A 25,152-nucleotide genomic window follows, 5' to 3' on the forward strand; every position below is an offset into this window, starting at 1 on the left:
AGGATTTTGATGAAGTACAGAGAAGGAAGTTGTTAAAAATAGAGGAAGGAATGACCAAGTTGCTAGAAGTATCATCATCATCAACTTCAGGATGGTTGCAAAAGATGGCTTAGAAAAAGAGAAAACTATGAGTCAAATAATAAAGTCATTGAAAAAGTCATGGGAATGATCTGGAGGTCAGGAGATGATAACAAGAATGGAAAGGGTGGTATAAATGGGTTAAAAACCCCTCTGAGGAAAAAAAAGGTCACTGGGAAATTGTGGTAGAGAAATGGTGTGAATTCAAAAATAGTCAGCAAGTGGATGTCCCACTAATTTGGACTCTTTAGTGGATTAGCCCATAGGGGTGAGAGTTGAAAAAGATAATATGGCTTAGAGGGAGAGATAGGCTTCTATTAAAGTAAGGAGGGTGGAAGGAATACTGGTTGAAAAATTCAGTGGTGTAAGGGAGTTTTTACCTCAATAAGCATTTATTAAGTGCCTTTTGTGTGCTAGGCACTATGCTAGACACTGATGGTACAAATGAAAAAGAGTCCTTACTCTAAGAGAGCTGTCAGTATAAACGTGTACTTATAAGTAAAAATAAATATACCTACATGTAAATATATATGAGCATACATATGGACATATACATATATATATGTAGGTATGTATATATGTATACAAAATAATTTTGTGACAAAAGGAACAATTGGAGGGATCAGGAAAAGCCTCAGGGGAAAAGTGTTATTTGGCTTGTTAGCTCTAGGGGAAAAAAAAAAAGCTATGGTTTGTATTAGGCAGAGGTGGGAATGGAATGTATTTTATGCATGGGATTACTAAAAAGAGAGAAGTATAATCGATCAATTTTACTAGAATATGAAGGGGATAATGGAAATATGCCTAAAAAGGTAACCAAGACCCAGATTGCAATGGTCTTTTCAAATAGATGGATTTGTGTTTGATCACAGATGCAATAGGGAGCTCCTGATGAAAAACATTTTGTTTTGGGTTTGGGTTTGTTTATTTGTTTGTTTGTTTGTTTTTGAGTAAGGAAGTCCCTAAATTAATACTGCACTTTAGGAATACTGCTTTGGCAGTTGTATAGATTATAAACTAAAGAGAGGAGAAAATTGAGGCAGGCAGACCAATTATTGCAACAGTCCAGGTGAATTGTAATGAGAGAGCCTGAACTGTGAATATAGAGAAAGAAATGAATACAAGAGATGTAGAATTAATTAACAATTAGTTAGGATATGGGGAGTGAAGAAGAGTGAAAAGCTAAATATGAATCCCAAGTCAGGGACTTGGGTGAATGGAACAATACAGTAAGAGTTTCAAAGGGCACAGAGAAATTCACAAGGCAATTGCGGGTGAGTAGACATGGAACAAAAAGATGGAAGAGTTATTGGAATAGGGGTGAGGATTCTGGAGAAGGTAGCATGGGCATTTTCTACTTTCAGGGGTGAAAACCCAAAACCAGAATTATGAATCCCATATAGCAGGCAGTAGATTGCTGTGGTAAGCCCCCTTTGCAGAAATGAAGCATTGCTATAGTAATTCTCCCTTGAATTCAAGTTAGTATTTACAAACCTTGATGTTTTGTAGTATGTGACTCTATATCTAATTCCTCCAATGCTGCTGAGTATCACTAGAAAAATTCATGAGATTGAACTGATTTCTTTTATGATGTGAAGTGGCTCTTTGAGAAATCACTTCTTGACCTCTGGGCTCTAGGCTTCAGGGTTCTGAGTAAGGGAGAAGCAAAGAGGTGTCCAGCCTTCTTGACATTTATCCTCCAGTAGTATCCCAGCTATTTGATTGAAGGAGCAGGGCCTTGAAAGTCTCTACATTCACTCACAACTAAACCTCTGTCCACCTTTCTCACTGCCCTTCCTTTGTCCCTTGGCCTCTCTCTATTTTCTTAGTCCATTTTTTCTACTCTAATTTCACTCACCTCCATATTTAGAGGTTGCTCCCATGGTCTGCTACTGTAAAATATCAATGGTTTTTACTTTAAAATGCCTTACTCCCTTGATCTTAAGCTATTCCTGGATGAAATATAAACTCATTTGCATGTCATTCAGGGTTTTTCCCAATCTGTGGCCACCCAACTTTTCTATCCTTATTTCAAATTTTCCTCTTTCATGGAGCTTTTGCTGTAACCAAAAGAGACCACTCTCTGCTTCCAAATATGCTCTGAATTTTTCTAGCTGAATCTGCTCATGTTGTCTACTATGCTTAGAATGGTATTCCTTGCCTTCAAGTCTTAACTAAAATGCTACCATCTATAAGAAGTCTTTCCTGGTCCTCTTAATGCTAATGCCTTCCCTCTGAGACAGTCACCAATTTCTCCTGCTTATATCTTGTTTTCACATATTTGTTAGCATGTTGTCACCCACACTAGATTATGAGCTCCTTCAAAGCAGGAGCTTTGCTTTTCATTGTATCCTCAGCACGTTACAACAATGCACCTGACACATTAGGCACTTACATGTTTGTTGACTTGACTTGTCCCATATTAGTAACTGAGTTACTACCTGTCCTTGAAAACACAACTAGAATTCCACCTCCTCCATCTTCCTTCCCATGTTCCACTTCTCCACTCCCATCAGTAACAACCTTCCCCCACAGGCCTCCCCAAAACTCTCTTTAATGCATTTGCCATGTAATGCTTTGATTTATAATTATCTTTTTATTTTGCCTCCTGTGCAGGTAAGACTTGTGTCTTATTTCACCTTTTTACCTTTCCTAATACCTAGCACAGTGGTCTTAATATACTTAATAAATGTTTATTTACTGAATAGCATAAATATGAACCAAATCCCCAAATACCACCTCCCTTGATAGCCAGTAGGTTGTTTATGTTTCCTTCTCTGACTCATGTAATTTGTGGTGGCAATTTCTGAATGAATGCAGAATGATTCTGGCAACAAATCCAGTTCTGAGGCTTGATTGCTTTCCCTCAATCCTTTTGTTCTTGGGAAGCAAAAGGTCATTGATAGACTGGCATAGATTAAACTTTAAAGAATGTTTTGTTAATTTATTCATGAATTCATTCAATTAACATATTAGGCACTGCAGGCGAGGCTTATAAAACATTTGGGGGAAAGGCCCTTGTGAATTGATGAACTATCCCTCACATCTCCCCCCCCCCCAAAAAAAAGGATTGGAAGATTCAAATTTCTTAAAAGCACAAGTAGTAATAACCATGAGGGTGGGAATATTACAGGAAAGCGTCTTCCCTTTTTCAAATTTCTTCTAGGCTCCTGTCTCATAATTTATGAATGGATTGGTATAGCTTTCTGGGCTACCTTGACCTTTTTTTTTTTTAACATAGTCAAATTTACTTAAGTTGGAAGGAAACTTGTAGATCATTTGGTCCAACAGCCTCAAATTCCAGATGGGGAAATTGGGGCCCAGAGAGATGAAATGTTACGTCCAGGAGCAAAGAACTAGGACACAGTAGCATTAGACAACCATGTCTTGCATCAAGTCCACTGCTCTTTCCACCACACTACATCTTCTCTTGTCATTGAATCTGTCATTTTTTTGCAATTCTACTATCCTCTAAAGAGTCTCCCTTGAATCTTTTAATGATTTCTCAGAAAATTTTGCTTTATTAATTACATTTGCTTTTGTTTTTGTTTTTTGACAAGGTGGGAGATGGAATATAAATTGAAAGGGGAGAAGGAAAATAAAATAAGCATCGTGGAAAATTGCAGAGTCTGCAAAAAGTGATTCAGAAGTGGCTGAAGTGAACTAATGATGGTGGCTCATAAGATTTTTAAAAATACTTATATAATTATTATCAGTATTATGAAATAGTAAAATTGAATGAGCTACAGTTTCTATATTTCTTCCAAAGGGTTATTTCATTGTGCTCGATTAGAACAAGTATGAAATGTAATTTTAAATCTTCTATCTTCTTCCTGAATTGGTTGCAAATGTTCATCATTCCAAGGCCTGATAAGAATGAGTACTAGGGAAGATTGAACACTTTTTTTTTCTACTATTATTGGACTTTTATTAAAGACAAAAGGAAATGTGATATTTCATTTTAAAGATAAAAGGTTCGTAACAGTGATGTTTCCCCTTCATAGAAACTTAACTATCATCTCTCTAACAGGAAAACCTAGTTGATTCCTTTATTAACTTTTTAATTTAAAAGACTATCTTTTTTATTAAAAAGCTTAAGGAAAAATCAAAGTCATCGATTTGTGGCTTTCTTAGAATATAAATACCATCTATCTAAAAGCTTTGTTACAGAAGCTTTTTTTTTTAAACTGGATATAGTTCCATCCAGTTATACACTATATAACCTAAGTTGATATGGATGACTATTTCTTGACCACTTTGATCAAATTATAATATATGCCACTTGAGAGCTTTTGTTGTTGTTGTTGAAGCAGATAAAATGCTACATCCATTTAAACTATATAGAAAACAGATTCCCTACCTCTTCCTTGACCAGTAAATTTACTCTTTCTAAAGGGAAAAAAAAGCCTTTTTTTCAGATAGTTTTTTGATATGTACACTGACCACCTTATTTATCACTAAAAAGAAAAATACTTTCAGCCATTCTTATATAACTATTCTAAAATATAATAAAAATCATAGGAAATGTATCATTTTCTGATTTTCATGTTTTAGCTTCCAGGCACTTTGAATATGTCTCCAAGTAGCAATTAATCACTAAACAATTACCAATTAAACATGAACCAGTTGGTTTATCTACCAAATTATTGGTATGAGGCTAGTTAGGCAGTATATCTGAATGTCATACTAGGTTCTTGGAAAAAGAAGTGATTTAGATGGACTATTTTTAACTCTTTCTACAGACCGAGAAGAGGAATCAATTACAAATTTTTCTACTACAGTTTTCAGTGCAGTTGAAGAGCCAGGGTCCTTCCAGATAACTAATCAAAAAGCATTTAATAAGAACCCACTATGTTCCAGATGCTATGCTAGATGCTAAGGATCCAAAGACAAAAGTAAAATAAGCCCTGCTCTCAGGAAGCTCATATTCTCTTATGGGAGACACAATTTTACATAGAGACACAATTAAAAGAAACTAAGGAATATCTCTTAGTGCAGTCTCTTTGTTAGGTAGAAAAATTGTGACTGTATAGCTAATGATTCTATTGGTTGGTTGCCATGTTTGGTGGCCCTCACTGTCTAATATATTCAAAGTAGTTGTATATCATAGCTAAAGGCTAATAATATCTATGGAAGGAAAGAATGAATAGAAAAATGACTTGGAAAATTATTGTCACATCTATTGTAAAGTATGGGTAGGTAATCAGTAGCTTAAAGGCAATTCTATTTTTCAACTATGCTTGACATTTTGTGGAGATATTAGGTCCTTATTATGAAATTCAGAAATGTGAAATTCACATATACTTTTAACAGTTTTAACAGTTCCATCACTAACTAATACTAATAATTATAAAGCAAATGCAATGCCTATTTCAAATAAAATCAATCAAGCATTTATTGAGCATCTTCTATGTGCCAGGTGCTGCGTTAAATGCTAGAAATTCAAAAACAAAAAAAGGAAACAGTCCTTATGCTCAAGGAGCTGACAGTCTTTCAGAAGCAATAAGAACTACACATATAAATAAATACATATGAAACAAATACAAATGAATTTCACAGGGTTGCAGACAACTGTGGACCATAAAGTCCTTATACAGGAGGTGATGCTCACACTCACCTTTGACTGAGGCTAGAGTCTGAGAGATGAAGCTGAGAGGGGACTGCATTCCAGGCATGAGGTGCGGCCTCTGACAAGGCATAGAAGTAGAGGATATGGAACATTGTATAGGAAAAATAGCAAGAAGGGATCAACCTCACAAGGCAGGCTTGAGCCAGGTTGTAAAGGATTTAAATGTCAAACAAAGAAGTTTCCATACCATTGGGCTACCACCATTGAGAGCCACTGGAAGTTTTTGAGCAGTTGCATTTTAAAAGCTATTTTCAACAAGCTGATGATTGCAGTGTAACAAGGACCTCCATTAATTACTTGGCTATTCATCTTCTTCTTGATATGGACACTCTTCAGTATTATAGGTCTGCTCTACAATATTTAACCACGAAACATATACTTGAGTCCCACTATAAAACTACTCTTGGAGATCTGCACTTTGTGGATGACACTAGAGCTTTTCAGTGTGTGATTTGGGGCAATTCAATGGTGATTAAGGAGGTCCAAAAGGAACCCAATTCAAAAGCTATTATTTTCTATCATGATTGATAGACAGAGAGAGCCAGAAAAGCCAGGGTTGGTATCCTACCTGTGACACTTCTTAATTATGTAAATCAGGGCAATTCACTTAACCACTATATACCTCAGGAAATTCTCATATCAAGAGCTCCCCTCACCGACAAAATCATAAATCTTCCTTATATTTCTGTAATAAGTTATATAATAGGTTCTGAGATTTATTTTACAGATAAAATAGAAACATTATAGTTCCTTTTCCTCACCACGATGGTAAAAATGAAATCATAAGTAATAAGTAGATATGAAGGAAAATTGATATTCTAGGGATGACCTTTTTCTCACTCTTGCACTAGTTGTTGGCTATTGCTAGTCAGGCAAAGGGATAAATATTTAAAACATGTGCCTATGTGAGAAGTATTGAATGAATCAAGACTTTCTAAATTCCACTGTACAAGGAAACAGATGGAAAACCTAATTCTATGATGCCTGAGGGAATAATGTCATTCATAGTTAGAAATGGATGTTTGGGAGGCTGGGTGGAAAAGAACACTAATTTCTAAAATCATTTCAGGTACATTTCTTCATTTGTTCTTGTATGTTTATTTTGCAGGGCTGGCTGTTGATCAGTTCAGTCAACGCATATATTGGGCTGACTTTGAGCTATCTGTCATTGGCAGCGTTCTTTTCGATGGCTCCGATTCAGTGGTTTCTGTGAGCAGCAAACAAGGTTTGTAGAATGTTTCCATTATTTGTGTTTTGAAATCAAATTAGACAGAATTCTAGTTCATAAGAACTTGTATGGACCTAAACTCTAGACTTCTCCAAAAGCAGTATGTACACCCACAGTCTCGCAGCCTGGGTCCATGGAAAGACTGTTAGCTTTGGAGTCAGAGGTGCTGGATTTGAATTCTGGATCACTGGAACCTAGCACAAATTGCCATACAAATTTCTGGACTTTCATTTGTTCACCTATAAATTGAGAAGGTAGACTAGATCACCTGTAAAACACCTTCTAACTCTAACTCTATGAAACTAAAGTCTATTAAAATTACATTTGTCCTGCCCTAGACAATAGACAAACAAAAGAGGATGAAGCCAGTTTTTACACTGACTATACCTAGTGATACTCTTCTGTTAGACAATGCTAAATTACAAAAAAACATTTAAATGATGAGTTTCTGTGCCTTTTTCTATTTGGAATAGAGCCCCTTAAGGTTTCAGTCAATCCTTTAAGAATAGAGAAGAGTGGTAAATCAGCCAATTGTTATTTTCAAAGCCTAGTGTTGGTCATTATCAGATCTCTCCCTTCATTCTCTCTCTTCTTGCTCCTCCTTCAACTTTCCCATTCCCCATTCCCCTTCCTTCTGTTTTTTCTCCCTTCCACCTTCTCTCTCCTTCCTTAGCTCCTTCCTCCTCTCCTCTTCCTTCACCAGCCACCCCACCTCTTCCTTTACCTTCCTCTTCCTCTCTTCCCTCATTCTTCTTTCTCTTTGTCGATATCCTTGGGTCTCTAACTTTCCCCTGCTGCTTAACTTTGTAATATGAAACTGAATATTTGTTGTAATCTAATATTTGTTGTAAACTTTTAAAAATAAATTTTAACATGAACCACTTAATAATTTTAAAAGGCTGATTTGAATAATAAATATTTTAAGAGGAAAAATTAAATTTTTTCCTTAAATTTTATTCTTATTTAATATTTTCTTTGACTGAAAAGGAGAAAAAAATTTCACCTCTGTAACAGAGTAATACTAATTATTATAAGCTTTCATTTCAGCTATTTTTTAAAAAGACAAAAAAGTATATAATTAATGATATCTTTAAAATTACATACAATTTTAGAAAAGATCAAGATTGCCATCTGGTTAGCAGTTATAAAAATAGAAACCAGATAAATATTAGATGAATTAAATTATTTTTTTCAGACATATCTTCTAAGATAAAAAATGTGATATAGGACAATCAATGCTATCTATTAAGCTTTAGTGTGCACACATATTTCTGTTGTCATATATCCATGTCATATATCTCCTTATGTATGGTTTGTTATAGAGATAATGATTTCCCCCCCCACTCAGGGTCATTGAGCAAAATGAAACATTAACTGAAGACAAAATACAAAGGTAACACACATACCACATTGATTTTTTCCCCTTTCAAAATTTGACTTGAATGCAATGTGAGCCCAGCCGATAATCTCACTTCAAACAAGTTATATAGTGTATCTAACACTGGACTTGGTCTGTGTTCATACCAATATGGCATACCTGCAGACATGCATATGTATATACACATTCATCTGTATATATATATATATATATATATATATATATGAATATGTAGCGGTTGTAATTTTTCTTGCCTATATCATTTAAATTAAAATCTCCTGAAGAATAGGAACAAGACCTAACTCAAAATCTTTTTTAAAAAACTGACTATAGTTTAAATCAGCCATGAAGTTAAAATCTTTAAGTTAAAGTCATTAAGACAATCTAAAACACCAAGTTCTTAATTTTTCAACCCACTATTTTTTTAACCTTTGGAGGAACATCAAACTTCTCCTTACTTTCTGAACCCATAAGAACTAGAAAATTATTATGTAGATGTAATAGTCCTTGAAGAAGTAGTTCATGATGATAATAACAAAGGTAATAATGATCATGTTTTCTCAAAGTCTTCTATTTTTTTAAATGTCTAGTTTCACAAACTGTTTCTTTGAAAAGCTGTTTACTAGTTTGTGTGTCCTAAAATGGTTATAATAGATTAAACATAAAACTAGAAATGGCGTTAGAAGGTAAGGGGGGAAAATTAATCCCATCAAATTTGAGGCTAATATTGCAAGCATTACCTGGTTTAAAAGACCAGTAGTAAGGTGTTTATGCATTTTTTAAAATGTTTTACTCACCAATACAACAATATTGATTAATATAACTTTAAAATGCCACATTAACATTTTTTTTCTTTTTTGTGCTAGGACTTTTACATCCACATAGAATTGATATTTTTGAAGATTACATATATGGAGCAGGACCTAAAACTGGTGTATTTAGAGTACATAAATTTGGCCATGGCTCAGTGGAATACTTAAGTTTAAATGTTGATAAAACAAAAGGTGCCTTGATCTCTCATCATTATAAACAGCAAGATTGTAAGTATTCTGCTATGTGTAAAATTATATTTAGCACATTAATTCTCTGTCCCAAGCTTTACAAAAAAAATTTATTTTAAAATATTGATGTATTCTAAATCATAGAATAGGAAAATGAATCTATTTCTCCACTTTAAAATGATTAAAAACATGTGATTGCCATGTGAGTTTTTTTGTGAAATAATAGTACTATATCACTGTTTTTATAAATGCAAATTTTACCTTATTTCTAATAAACAAAACTAGAAAACTTTGCCTTCCTTAGCAAATTCACTAGAGGTAATGGAGAAAATGAAAATTTTCATTCAACCAAAGTCTAGGGCCTTCTGTGTACCTTCTGTGAAAGCATTTAAATCATGTTTCCGCTGTTTACAGTGCTGTAGATAATTTGCAATGTTTGACCTTTCTTACATGTAATAAAAATTTCTTTAATATAAATATTTTCAAATATGAAGGCTCAGCTTCTAAAAACATGTAATGTTTTGTTTTGTGGCTGTAGGGAAAAAATACAATTCATTACTTACTATTTTGAAAAAGTATTTGAACTATCTGAATAAATTGCGGTACAAGTAAATCACTTTGCTTGACTTCCCCTGAGATAAAAATCAATTCATAGGTATAACCTGAAACAGAGTTTTTGTGAAGATTAGAAACTTTGCTGCTTCTCAACCAGCAGGAAATGAGATAGTCAGTGATTTTTAATGATGCCACTTTTTGCCAATTGATTATGATCTGTGCTCTGATAGAAAAGATTATGCCCTCAGATATAAATTGTCTTCCCCAAACATCTGTGGGGCTTAATGCTTGAATAGTGTTTCTAACAGGAAGCACATCATTCACTTAGCCATCATCCCAGGCTCTTTTTCCTTCTCAGTCTAATGAATGGTAAGATATATTCTGTGTAAGATCACAGAATTACAAAAATCTCAGCGCTAAAGGGTCCCTCAGAATTATCTAGTCCAGTTTTGCCCAAGCAGGAGTCCCTATAATCTAAGATGCATGCCAAGTACCTATTTGGCAATACATACAGAAGAAGGCAACTGGATAGGGATCAGACTAAATATATATATGTATGTGTATATATATATATATATCCATATGGAAAGAAAAAAATTGTCAAATACTGTTCAACTAATAAATACTTTTTGATACCCTAATTCTTAAGTGAAGAATATACTTGGATTTTTAACTATGCAAATACTTCTGACAAGTAATTTTATTTGGTTAAAGCTTCATGCTGAAAAGAAATGTTTTGGCTAGTTAGCTTTGCTCCACTAGCCAACTGCCTTGCAGATACTTACAATTGGTCACAAAGAACAGCAAATGAGTATGGGTAACTCAGGAAAAATCCATACCCACTATGGCAAAAAGCAGCTAGTACATCTTATACTGATGTTGGCTTAGTTCTTTCTCTTGCAATGTGAAGGACAGTATAATTTTTGAAATATATGAAAAAAAGATTTAAAGTGGCTATATTTAAATTTCAGTGAAATATTATCATAACCTAAAGTAATTATATTCATGCATATTTTGTTTTGTTTTGTTTTGCTTCAGTACCCAATCCATGTTTGGATTTAACATGTGAATTCCTCTGTTTACTTAATCCTTTTGGTGCTACCTGTGTATGCCCAGAAGGGAAATCCTTGATTAATGGAACCTGCAATGATGAGAGCCTATTAGGTAGGTATATTGTAGTCTTTGGGAAAATAACACATTTTAAGATAAATTAATCAGTTAATAAAATAAAGGAAAATGCCATCAAACCAGACATCAGTTGACAATTCTTGTTATGAGTGGCTCTCAAGTGCCAATGTTTAATAACATTAATTTTTCTTTTTCAGTGTTTCTATTTTCTGTCAACTCATTTCATATTTATTTAACTGGCATTTATGCACATCTAATATGAGCACAAGTATACTATAACAATTAGTAGCAAAAACTTGAACAAAAAAAATAGATTTAGTAGCCCTTGCATGAAACTCATTTTTAGACTGTAAGGAAGGTAAAGTCAAAGAACAAATCTGGAAGGTTTACCTGGAAGGTAAAGGGGGGAAGGGAAATTATAGTTGCTTGTAAATGTTAATTTCTTTTTGGGCCAAAAAAAAAGTGTCAAGATGTTCTCTTAACACTGACCATAATGTGTTTTGATTGGTGGCAAGATATAATCTCTTAAATATTTGTTGACAGTTTGTTGGGATTGTAAGATGAGTTGCCCTGAGAACAGAATGTGTACCAAGAGTTTAATTTGTGGTCAAAGTAATTAAAGTGATGCAGAGAGTAATAGGGTGAGTAAGAATAGAAAATAATTCCAATAGTATAAAAGTTATGACATGTATAGCAAGAAAGTGAGATATACTGTTTATTCTGGATCCTAATACATTATTCATAGAATGATTCTAGTATTGGGGGAAAAATAATGGAGGATGCTTTACAGACCACAAGTGTTTGAATGGCACAATTCTAAGATCTTAGTCATTTCCACTCAACAAAAGAAAATTCCTAGAAGCATACAGAACTGAAGCATAAACATTGTTTTGACAAAATTGTTCATGCTTGTGAGAAAAAAAAAAGAAAGAAATGGGCTATATAGTACTACATGTAAGTAGATTTTTGAACCATTTGAATGACTAGGGACAATGAGTAGACATTAATGGGCAGATGTCAACTTTGAAGGAGATCTCCAGTACACAGATGGAATATTTGACAAATTTACTTGTTACACAAAGCTTGGGATGAGGCATAACTTACATGTTAGATGACTGAGTCTAAATCCAAGAAAATCTGAAGAGGCCATCCCAATAGTCAGAATTAAAGAAGATTAAATTTTCTATAAATAAATTAAAGTCTTATCCTGAAGTTCAAAAAAAAAGGAAAAAAACAGACTTCAAAAAATATAAGATCATGTAGGCATGACTTGAGAAATGTTCCCATGAAACCACTCTTGGAATTTTAGTGAATTGTATAGATTCTATATGATTCAACAGGATAACTTGGTGGCCAACAAGGCTAGCTAGCACTCTTCTTAGACCCAAACAGTGTTCAGGTCTGGGGACTGTGTTTTAAGAAAGATGTTATCACATGGAAATGTGTCCAGAAAATGGCAAGACGGATAATGAAAGAACTACAGAACCTGTTATTGCAAGTTAAGTTGAAGGAACCAGGTATGTTTACTCCAGAGAAGAGAGACTTGATGGAACAGCATGAGAGGATTTCACGATTTTATGGGCTGTAATATGAAAAAAGGATTATATTTGGTCTGCTTGACCCGAGGGTAGAACTAAGAGCAATAGGGAAAGTGGATAGTTTTAGGTTTAATCTAAGGGAAATTGCCTAACAGTTTTAGCTCTCTAAAAGATAAATGGTATGCCTTGGAAAGTAGTGATTTCCTTCTCATTGGGTGTCTTCAAACAGAAGCTGGATGACCAATAGATGGAGATCACAAGACATCAGTGTTAGAAGAGACCTCAATGAGTTATTCAGGGATTCCCAAGGCCTCTAGTTTAGTGGTACATGTAGTTATACTTCCACATTAATAGAAGGCCTGGCAATTCCCCAAAAATTCTTAAAGGGATGCCAAGATTTGCCCTTAGTCAAGCAAGAAGTTTAGTATCCTGTGGAACAAGGAATATCAGTATAAATGATCATCATTGCTTCATGCCACTTCAAATTCTAGCCACTTTAGAAAAGACCAAATTTAGGAAAATATTAACATAAAGCATCATTAGTTACATTGTGAAAGTAATTTTTTTTTTTTACTTCTTGAAAGCATCCACTATAGCTGTATTCAAAAGCAAGTTTCTGTGCAGCATTGAAAATATGATTGTGGCTTACCAAAATTATATTTGCATATAGATTTTATCAGACATAGCTAGAGCTATTTAATAAATGATTGCCCTTAATGATAATGATAATGATTCTTAATGTTAGGCATATTCATTCTATTTGTTGTTCAGTCATTTCAGTTGTGGCTGACTTTTCATGATCCCACTTGGGGTTTTCTTGGCAAAGATACTGTAGTGGTTTGTCATTCCCTTCTCCAGCTCATTTTACAAATGAGGAAACTGAGGCAAACAGGATTAAGTCACTTGCCCAGGGTCACATAGCTAGTAAGTGTCTGAGATTTGAACTCAGGAAGAAGAATCTTCTTGACCCCAGGCCCAGCGCACCATCCACTGTGTCCCTGAGCTTGCCCATTATTACCTCTGCCAAAGTAAGCTCTTTCTGTCTCTATGAAATAGGCAAAAAGGAGAAACATTTATCTCCCTCCCTACACACACACACACACACACATACACACACACACACTCAGTTTTCAAGTTCTCACAGTTGAGGCTGAGGAGTTAGAATGTCCAAATGTCAGATTAATAGAATGAATGATTTAAAACAACTTTCCTAATTGATAGAATGGCCAAAACACTCCATCTCAGAAGCCTAAAAGCTTGTGCTTGCCATTAAAGAAAATACTAAATTTAACAAACTTCAATGAGTTGAATGGTCTTCTATCCATGTGATTTTTATAAGAGACAGAGCTTGGACATATTGAATTTAAAATCAAAGTATGTGAATTTTAGGATTATTGATGGCACAGGTCAATAGAAATTAATTTTTCTATCATTAACATTTTATATAGCCAAGTTTTACAGCTCATTATAATCACCTACCTTTCTCTAGTTGCTATTGTTAACTGATTAGCCCATTGAATATTCCTAATCCTCATGGAAGAAATTTGAATTTCAAATCTTACTCATTCTTAGAAAAATGTTCATCTGTTCTCTCCTAGAGTTGATTATAATTGCTAGAGCTGATCTTTGGGGGTAATTTGGTTATTGACAAAAGCAGCCTTGTTTTTTCATCATAGGAGTATTACTGCAGTTTGCAGATGAATATAATACCACTTTCATTTCATCAGACAGTGGCTTAGTGTTACATATCATGGAAAAGCACATGTATCAACATGTAAAAATTTTAAATTTCAGTATAGTTCAATATCACTTAAACAGCAGCTAAATATGAATGCTTCCTTAATTATAATACCAATATGGATAATAATAACCTAGTTCTAAAATGTTTCCCTTTTAAACATCCCTAAGTAGTTATTGCAAATTAGATAATTTTTTACTAGGTGAGTTAGAAATATGTGATGAATATTAACTCTTACAATATTAATACATTACTGCTTCAGTGGATTTCTCCGTCTTTGTGAATTACCTAGCAGAATATGGTTCTTAGTTGGTTTTATTCTCCTTGTGAGTTAGATGGTGGAGGTTAGGTAAAGAGACGAAATACTCATCACAAATTTGTTCATTATGAAAAAAGACCAAAAAAAAAACCTTAACATGTCTACCTAACAAGACATTTGGCATTCCTCTTTGGTGATGAATGATATGAGCAGATATTTGTAAAGAATCTTGGTCTATAAAACCAACAAAAAAACAATTCTAAGTATCCTGAATATGATCTCTGGTCTTACCAGTTACCACAGTCTACCTATGTAGCAGGATGATCTGATAGACAGTTGTTTCCAGTTCTCAAAACCATCTTCCATTGTGATGCTAGAAATAGCCTTTCCGTGAGTTGAGTAGCATCAATTAATTAAATAATTCGATTCAACAAAAATCATTAATATGTACCTTTATTTATAATGCCTCTGTCATGCATATATATATATGTATATATATATATGTAGTAATGAATAAGAATCAAAACTGATTATTCAAGGACATTGAATTCTACACGTATGTATAGAACTGACTTTAGCAGAAGACATCAGCTACTGGTTTTCTACTAAATGCTTTTTTTGTTTTCCATCAGATTATATCAACTTCCTTTAGAGAAAGCATTATAGTTCATGGCTACAACCCTGGTAGCGGCACAATTTAGAGAATAGGTCCAACTAATTTTCTTGAGTCAAACTGAATGCAAATTGCTCAAAATTGTGACTCTGCTCAATGACATAATCAGAATGGCTAGGATTTCCAGTTTTCTGCCAATATATTCTTGAATAGTTTGAATTATTACTAACATTAATACTTTGCTTGTGTTGAGTCAGTCAGGTAACAAACATTTATCAAGCATCTAATATGTGCCAGTATAGAGACAGCTAGGTGACTCAGTGGATAGAGTGCTGGACCTAAAGCCAGGAAGACTTGAGTTCAAATCTGGTCTCAGACTAGCTATGTGACCCTGGGCAAAAAATTTAACCTCTGTTTGCCTTAATCCACTAAAGAAAAAAAATGGTGAACCATTCCTGTATCTTTACCAAAATAATCCCACGGACAGTGTCGATGTGATGCTGTCTGCAGGGTCATGAAGAGGGGGACACAACTGAACAACAATAACAACAACAACAATGTGACAGTCACTGTGCTAAGTGCACAGGATACAAAAAAAAAAGCAACAGACAGTTCTGGCTCTCAAGACAATCACAATCTAATGAAGCAGACAACATATAAACAACTATGTACAGACAGGTTAAATACAGGTAAATTGGAAATAATCAACAGAGGGAAGTCATTAGATGTAAGGGGGACCAAGAAAGGCTTCCTGTGAAAGGAAGAATTTTAGCTGCGACTTGAAGTTAAGACAGGTGGGGAAAATGAGGAGGGAGAGCATTCCAGGAACCGGGGACAGCCAGAGAATATGCCTGGAGTCAGGAGATGCAGTGTCTTGTGGGAGAAACAGCAAGGAGACCATTGTCACTGAATCTTGGAGGATGTTGAGGGGAATAAGTCTGGAAACCTGTAAAGGTAGAAAGAGGCTATGGGGAAAATACTTTATTATTTATTACTTATTAATATTGCTTGAACCCTGCTTTATGTGGCTAGAAAATTGTCTGACTCAAAAAGCTTACTGTAGAGGTCAGGCTAACCTTAAAAAAGCTTTTGAGATGGCTGTAAGGAATATTTAGATCCCACTCAGTGCTTGTTTTGAATCTACTTAGGTATTGTTTTGGAACCACCCAAAGCTCCTGTTTTAAGTTCCACCCAAAGGCTATGTTTTGGGTTCCCCAAATTAGATTGATGTACATCTCAAACTGCCCTTCTCTCCAGACTAAATTCTGCCTACCTGAAGCCAATTAAGCAAATGTCCTTCTTTGTCTGAACTACCTACCTCACAGAGAGTGGACAAGGAGCTACATCTTCTTCTAACTTTCTCCTCTGGCCAAATGACCCAATAAATTTCTTTCTAGAGTTATTTCAGACCTTAGGATTCATTATCATGACAGAGGGCAGGTTATGGAGCTTTAAAAGCCAGAGGCTTTTATATTTAATCCTGAAGGTAACTGGGAGCAACTGAATTTGATCGGTTAAGGAGATGACATGGTTAGATCTGTGCTTTAGAAAACTGATATTTGAGTGAAAGATGGACTGGAGTGAGAGGAGACTTAAAGCAGGGAGACTGCCCAGCAGGCTATTGCAGTAGTCCAGGTGTGAGATGATAAGGGCCTTAACCAAAGTAGTGACAGTCAGAGGAGAGAAGGGGCCATGTACAAAAGATAGTCTACACTTGATAGAATTTTTAGCATTCATTATCTCTTTTTATCATCATAACATATCCTATATTGTAAGATGCACGACATTGAGGATAGAGCATTGGACGTGAGGTCAGGAAGCCCTGGATTTAAATCACACTTCTGGTGTATACTAACTGTGGATAAGTCACTGAATCTTACTTTCCTCATTTGTAAAAATGGTGATAATATCTGAACCATCTATCTCACATGGGTTGATGGAGTTCAAATAAGGGTTATTCATCTAAAGTGCCCTATGTAATAACTATGTAATGGTATTTGTACTAGTGCTAGAGTAGATATTATTATCCTCCCTTTACATATGATAAAATTGAATCTAAGAAAGTTAAGGGACTTGCCTGAGATCACACAGGACTCAAAGCCAGCTCTATGTGCCAGGCACACAGTTCATTCTTAATAAATGCTTATTGGTTGGCTGTTTGATTCTGACTCAAAGTTCAATGCTCTCTGTAAATTTACCATACTCACTTTGCAGTTACAGGTAAAAGAATTCCCTGAAACTATATTGTCAACATGGATGTTGAAGCAATTTAAAATAGTCTTAGTATTTTTGTTTTTTGTTTTTAATTACAGACATAATAACAGGGCAGCTAGGTGGTGCAGTACGTAGAGCACTGGGCCTGGAATCAGGAAGACCTGAGTTCAAATCCAGCTTCAGATTCTTACTAGCTGTGTAACCCCAGGCAATTCACTTAACCCGGTTTCCCTCAATTCCTAATCTGTAAAATGAGCTGGAGAAGAAAATGGCAAATCACTCCAGTATCTTTGCCAACAAAACCCCAAATGGGGTCACAGAGTCAGACATGACTGAAATGACTGAACAACAAAAACAGATATAATAGTATTTGTTTCTATAGTACTTTAAAGTTTCTAAGGCACATGCCTCCATCCTCCCTGTTTGACATTGGAGAAGTCACTTTAATTTTCTTTCTGTACAATTGAGGGGATTGAACTAGTTGACTTTAGAGGTCCATTCGAATTCTAGCTCTTTGATCCTAGCATCCTATTAACATCCCGGTGAAGCAGAGAAAGAAATATGCTTATCTTTACTTTCCAAATGAGAAAACCAAAGTTCAGAAAAGTTAATTGCCTTACTCATGTTAACTGAGCTAATTAGTGCATGAGGTGGGTTTTGCACTAGGATCTCCTGACTTCATGTCTAAGGTTCTGATTTGCCAATTGGCAGTATTGCTTTCTATAAGTCTTATCCTGTTATATAACTCTATTAACTTTTCTTTTATAATAGATGGATCTGAATGACAAGCAATTAGCCTCCAAAAAAAATCCTTAAATGTCTTCTCTTTCATTAAATTAGTCATTGAATATACTTGAAATAGTCATATGTCATTACAGCATTTTCTATTGATTTTTCTCTGCCTTTATTAAGGTTGCTAGCTGTTGATGAAATAGTCTATCCTATTTTTGAATAATTTATCAAGGTTAGAAAACCTTTTATCTTGAAAAATCATCATATATTCTTTGCTTAACATTTTAATAAATGATAGAGCTGCAATATAAAGCAACCAAAAGCAGAAAAAATCAAGTGACAGCTTTGGTATATATAACTATTCTTAGAATTATAGGTTCTTAGGTTTGGAAGGGCCCTCAGTAGTCATTTAGTCCAAATTCCTGTCCAAAGCATGCAATCATTCACAAAATCCCTTACAAGTAGTCCTTCAGCCTTTCTTAGAATACCTTTTAAGACAAGGAACTCATAATCTCATAATTCAATTAATTCTATTTTTTTCTCTAATGGTCACTTTTTTAATATATTGAACTGAAAATGTTATGCCTGGAATTTCTTAACGTGTGGTTCTAGTTCTAAAGTCATAAAACAAATGTATTCCTTCTTCCACATGACAGCCTTTCAATTACTTAAAGACAACTATCCTGTCCTCTCTGTGTCTTCTCTTCTCTAGGCTCAATATCAGTGTAGTCTACCTGAATACCCACAATACTTAGTTTTCTGATTTTAAAAAAAAAGAAAAAAACAAAACTTTCATTCCATTTTTGTTTTGTGGCCAAATAATTTAGTATTATTAATCAAAACAAAATTAAAGTTCTATTTGTGGAATTTTTAAATTACCTGATGTTTTCACTCATTCCATGAATCATATATTTGTATGTGTGTTTTTTAAATAGATGATTCATGTAAATTGACTTGTGAAAATGGAGGAAGATGCATTATAAATGAAAAGGGAGATCTAAGATGTCATTGTTGGCCCAGTTATTCCGGAGAGAGATGTGAAATCAACCATTGTACCAACTACTGTCAGAATGGAGGAACTTGCATATCATCTGCTCTTGGTAAATATTATCTTCATCTTTTTCCTATTAATGAAAAGCTACAGAAAATGTTACATAATTGAAGTGGATTAATTCTTGACCCTGCTATAAGAACAGATTATTCCAAACATGATCTCTAATTTGGACAACTGAAATTAATTTAATTTATTGCCTTGGGTTGCTACTTCAGGCTGTTGAAATTTAAATCACATAATTATGAAATTAAACTAAAAATTGATCATGATTATAACTTAACTATACTCTGATAATAGCTTAAGAATTTATCAGGAAATCTATTATAATCTTTACGTTAATACAGAATTGTGAAGAAATTACTGTTTAACATACTATGTCAAATTCCACATCTGGGAACTGGAACATCAATGCATGCCAAGTTATCCTCGACATATATCTATATTAGATAGATAAACTTTAAATATTATACATGTTTCCCAAAAGCATTGCCTAAGGAAAAATAATTGAATAGTAAATTATAATTTCTTTTTTGCTTATAAGAGAGGCAACAAAGCATAACATAGAGCTGGCATTGAAGGCAGAAAAACTTATATCCAACACTTGCCTTTAACAAATACTGACCCTGTAATCCTGGGCAAGTTACATAACATACATAACATGTATGCAGCCTTCCAAGATTATACCTTGCAGAGAAAGGGCCAATCTGTATTGGTAGATGGAAGTTCCTCACTGGGAAATTTCAATGAAATCACAGGCCCATACGTAAAAAATAAAAGTTTCTTCTATTTCTTATAATGCACAATTCAGCAAAAGGGCCAAATAGGCATGTATATTTTTTTTCATAAAAAGTCTACAAGCTTCAAATAGTACATTCTAATGTGTGTTTCTCCTGTAATGTTAGCTGACCCATAATTAATTGATAAAGGTTAATACTTCAGTAAAAGAAGGTTTAGAGTTTGAATGAACCAGTAAAATAGAAAAAAAAATCCATTACAAACGTTTTTATTCAGCACAGAGTAAATTTTAGGTAAAGTACGGACTGTGTATGTTTCATGATGCTGTTAGAGACATCTGTTACTTGAATTGGATTGCAGTCGTCCTTTATTTTATATGCAATTAACAAACTATGACAAAGTAATGTAGGCAGAGTGAAGTGGACCCACATTTTTTTTTATTTTAAGGAGGTTAACTATTTCCCTAAGGAGGTAATTTTCCTCAGACCATGATCATATTTACAAGTTATTCATATAAGTTGAGTGATAAGAGAATCTCTAGATAGCCAATCAGTTTTCTTTTTACCACCAAAATCATTAGAATTTGAGGAATAATTTAGCCTTTTTGGCTTTCCAAATTTTAAAATCATATTAACTACTTGGCAATCTAGAATTAGAGCTAGAATGACTCTTAGAGCTCATTGAGTCAAATACCTTCATTTTATAGCTGAGGAAACTGAGGCCCAGGTCTCTTTACTTCAAGTCTAGTCCACTTTTTCCCCCATTACACTACTAATCCAATCATAAAATGATTGAGTTAAAACTGGAAAGGACCTCAGCGTCCATCCAGTGCAACCGTTAATCCATGATGCTCAATCAGAAATGATGCCCATAAGTTTAACCATGTAACTGTGACCTAGAATAAATTTACTTATTGAGAGAAATCAATCTCTAAATCCATGGCTTGAGATTTGGTTATCTGTTATGTGAATCTGTTATGAGCAATGGTATATGGGAATGGTATAGTGCAACACCTAAATTGCTTTCTTTAATTGTAATCTCTAAAGAACTTACCTAATTCCTATAGCAATTTTCCATGTCATATTTTAACTGGGTTTCAGAACTTTTGAGTTACAGAGTTGAATAAATATATTCTGGAAATGTACTTAAAATCCCTTGGCACATGAAAATTATAAAAGAAATGAGTGAATATAAGGAAACCAACTAGGGGTAGGTTGATGCATGTGTATTTTATACTCTTCTACCATCTAATAATTAATAATAATGTGATAGGCAATTAAGTCATTTGGAAAGCATTTTTCACTTTTTAAATTGTGATTTCATAAAAGCATTGTTCTGTATTATAGGTTGTAGAACCTCATTATCTGCACACAAATGTTAATTTGTTAAACAAATCCCAGTGGCAATTTATGGATTTATTCATTGTTGGTTTACTTACAGTTAAGCCTTTTGGCAAATTCCTATGTGGACACTATATAACTAGGGTTTGGGGCAGCTTTAATTAAAATTTATAAGTTTATGACAGTTGTATAGAACTATAATAATTGAACAAAGAAAATGTCACCAGTTAATTAAAAGCACACATCTGAGAGACATAATTAAAATTTCTTAGGAATGAAAGTTTCCTGCTATACAAGGTGTTAGTTTTGCAGTAATTACCATTAACAATAAATTATCACAAAAGATACGTACCTAATTTCATATACAATGGCAAGCAGCAAAGGGAAATAATTGAGTATATTGAAAACATCAACAAGGGTCCATGTAGTTCAATTTCATAAATCTTTCTTAGGAGGATGCTTACAATAAACTGGGCATTTGACAAGAATAATTTGAAACTAGTGAAAGGTTTAATGCTTCTATTACCTCATTACAAACCGTACAAATAGCAAAAATACATTTGCAATGTATTTCTAATTTTCTAGTGTTTTGTTTTTTCATGAGCTTTCTTTTTAAAAAATTCTCATCAAAAGAGGCCTATGAGAGTAGAAGACAAATGAATTAAAATAAGACTTGTTAAATTGAGGGTGGGAAACTAGGAGGTAGGCTTTTCTGTTCTCCCATAACCTAGCCCCTGTTCCTAAGGTGGCTGTTGCTCAGTGGTTCAATCATGTCTGATGCTTTGTGACCCCATGGACCATACCAAAGATACTGGAGTTGTTTGTCATTTCCTTCTTTAGCTTATTTTACAGATGAGGAAACTGAGGCAAGCAGTGTTAAATGACTTGCCCAGGGCCACACAGCTAGTAAGTCTCTAGGGTTAGATGTGAACTCAGGTCCTCCTGACTCTATCCACTTCTTCCTCACTCTATCCCAATTCTTTCCAGCGCTCTATCCACTTCTTCCACATCCATAGGATAGGGAAGAGTTAGAAGTAACATTACTGACCAGGCAAAGTGTTGGTACAATTGAGCATGCAGTAATTAAACAATCAATACTTGGTTAATGAATTAAGGAAAGAAGATAAGAAAAGGACAACTGAAAGAAGGTCTCTCTCATAACAGTTCTTCCATCACCGTTGTGTGTTACAGCAATGAAAACTGAATCCTAGAGGTATGATAGGAGAATGACAATAGATGACAGTGGAGAGGGCGAGGGGGGAAACAATAAAATACCTTTACAGGAAGAAGTCTTATAACATAGGCAGGGTAAGAAAGGAAACTCCTCTATGATGCTGCTACTGCTGCCACTTCTGTTGCACTGCATTTTGGAATAAGATGCCTCAAGGCAAGTTGGGGAATAAAGGAGAAAAGTCAGGGGAGAAGGCCATTTCTTGGGCATCATTCAAAGCTAAGACTAGGATATTTCTCCTAATACCCCTTGAAGTAAGGTAAGCCCTAGAATGTTAATGATAGCTATTTTCACCAAAAATAGGACTCCCCTAAACTAGAGTCATAGGATTTAGGTCTGGAAGAGTACCTCAAGATCATCTAATCCAGGGGTTCTTCAGATTTTTTGATGTGTCATTGACCCCTTTGGCAGTCTAGTGAAGCCTATGGATCCCATCTTGAAATGCTTTTTAAATAGATAAAATAATATAAATGGGATTGCAAAGGACACAAATTATATTGAAATACAGTTATTATAGTTCTTCAAGGTTTATGGACTTCAACTTAAGAATCCCTTGAATTGCCACCCAATTCCTCATTTTATAGATGAGGAAACTGAAGCTCAGGGAGATAATGGGATGCCAAGTAGAAGAGTCAAGTTGCAAGGCAGAATATTGTCTCCAAATTTAATATTGTTTCTACCATATCTGGCTACTTTTTACATTTTAATGAAAGTTTGTATAAATGATCATTCTTCAATTTCATTATTTGTTTCACTTTTTATTTTGATGAGCTCTTAATGACTGGCAGCTTGCCCATAACTTATAGTCTTAGAGAGTGATTCTTTTTTTATTAATTTATTTTTAGTTTTTAACATTCATTTCCATAAGAAGAGTGATTCTTATTATATCCATAGTTCTCCTGGTTCTGCTCACTTGACTTGCATCAGTTCACACAAGTGTTCCAAGGTTTCTATGAAACCTTTGCTTACTGTCAATACCATTGCATTATATCCATATATCATAGACATTCCCTAGTCAATCATATCCCTTTAGTATCCAGTTCTTTATTACTACCAAAAGAACTATTACAAATATATGAGTTTATATATGAGTCCTTATAGTCTTTCTTTGATTACTTTGGTTTATAGACCTAGCTGAGGCATTGAATTGAATCATTTGGTCTCTCACTACTCTTTTCAGTATGCCATACTAAATAATAGATTTAGTCAAATTTATAGCCCTTCTCATTTGCCTAATCAAATGAAGTGAGTAACCACTTACATCTAAGGAAAATATCAGGCTGGCTATTTTCCAAGTTTCTTTTTTTTTTTAAGTGGATACCAACCTACATCTCTACCTTACCTTCTCAAATTTATGAGATCATTTCATTTCATAGAGTGCACCTCCAAGCTTGACAATTACCAGAAGCACACAATTCAATTACAGAGTAGAACTCTAAAGGATCTTGCCAAATCTGAGACCTATTTCAAATAAGTTTCTCTCCTTGTTGCAGTTTTACACATACTTATAAGCAGAAACACTGTGCTGTTCTCTCTTAACTACAGACATCAGCAAACCATTGCCTATGGCAATGTGTTTCACTTATCTTTGTGTTGCCAGCTGAGACATTTCTATGAGTGTCACTTCTGGTAAATAATGGCTCTTGAGGAAATAGCCCTTTTTACAGTATGAATGTACAGCATCTTAGGGGTCCAAGTAAGGTACAATGAGCAGGAAGCAAATAAAAACAACAAAAAACATCTTTGCATCCAAATGTCCTTGATTAGGGAAGAATATTTTATAGGAAAATATTCTATTAGAATTTTTTTAAGAATCCAACTTTCTTTACTAGCTATATGTAATCACAAAGCCATGGTCAATTATAACTGACCTAGACAGGAACAAAACCTGTGACTTTGTCTTTTAACCCCACATTCAGCTATTAGGACTAGTACAATTAAATAGCCAGTAGATATGTTAAACTATTTTGAGGATATCTTTTATAATTTAATTTTGATAACAATTTTATTCATATAAGGCCTTACAAAGACCTTTCATAATAGGAATCCTGTGAGTTATATAGAACAAATATTATTTACTTCATTTTACTAATGTGGAAACTGAGGGTCAAAGAAATTAAGTGATATGCCCATAGTCACCCAAATGATAGAGCTGAAGTCACTTAAATATGTATAGGGCAGCTAAGTGGAACAGAGCACAGAGCACCAGGCCTGAAGTCAAGAAGACTCATCTTCATGAATTCAAACCAGTCCTCAGACACTTACTATCTGTGTGACCCTGAGGAAGTCATTTAATTCCGTTTGCTTCAGTTTCCTTATCTGTAAAATGAGAAGAAAATGACAAACTACTCTAGTATTTTTGCCAAGAAAACCCCAAATGGGGTCACAAAGAGTCAGACACAACTAAAACAACTGAACAACAAACAACACATGAATACAAATCTATTGATCTTTCCTCTACTTCATTTTGGGTCTCAATGATAAAGTTCTTCATTTTTCCCCCTTAAAACAAAAAGTAAAGTTCTAGCTCTCAAGTGAATTGATACACTGACTGTCTGTCTAGATACAAAGACAGTGGCTTTCCCTTATGTATTTGCAGTTACTTAAAAAATGCCCAAGGAAATCATCTGACAACTTTCTTTAGTCAGAAGATTATAACATGATTAACTTCTTAGAAACTGATTTCTATTATTAGTATTGA

The 25,152-nt window shown here is 34.4% G+C and overlaps 1 protein-coding gene across 1 annotated transcript in view; it reads left to right on the forward strand.

The window, feature by feature from the left end:
• LRP1B (LDL receptor related protein 1B) overlaps window positions 1–25,152 on the forward strand; it is a 2,189,733-nt gene that overhangs the window by 2,068,820 nt on the left and 95,761 nt on the right. Inside the window, exons 80-83 of the mRNA XM_027835590.1 lie at window positions 6,816–6,932; window positions 9,180–9,353; window positions 10,908–11,033; window positions 19,027–19,191. Coding sequence (XP_027691391.1) covers window positions 6,816–6,932; window positions 9,180–9,353; window positions 10,908–11,033; window positions 19,027–19,191 — 582 coding nt within the window. The remainder of the gene's footprint in view (window positions 1–6,815; window positions 6,933–9,179; window positions 9,354–10,907; window positions 11,034–19,026; window positions 19,192–25,152) is intronic.

Source organism: Vombatus ursinus, unplaced genomic scaffold, assembly GCF_900497805.2.
Source record: "Vombatus ursinus unplaced genomic scaffold, bare-nosed wombat genome assembly UNPS02014816.1, whole genome shotgun sequence".
Taxonomy (NCBI): Eukaryota; Metazoa; Chordata; class Mammalia; order Diprotodontia; family Vombatidae; genus Vombatus; species Vombatus ursinus.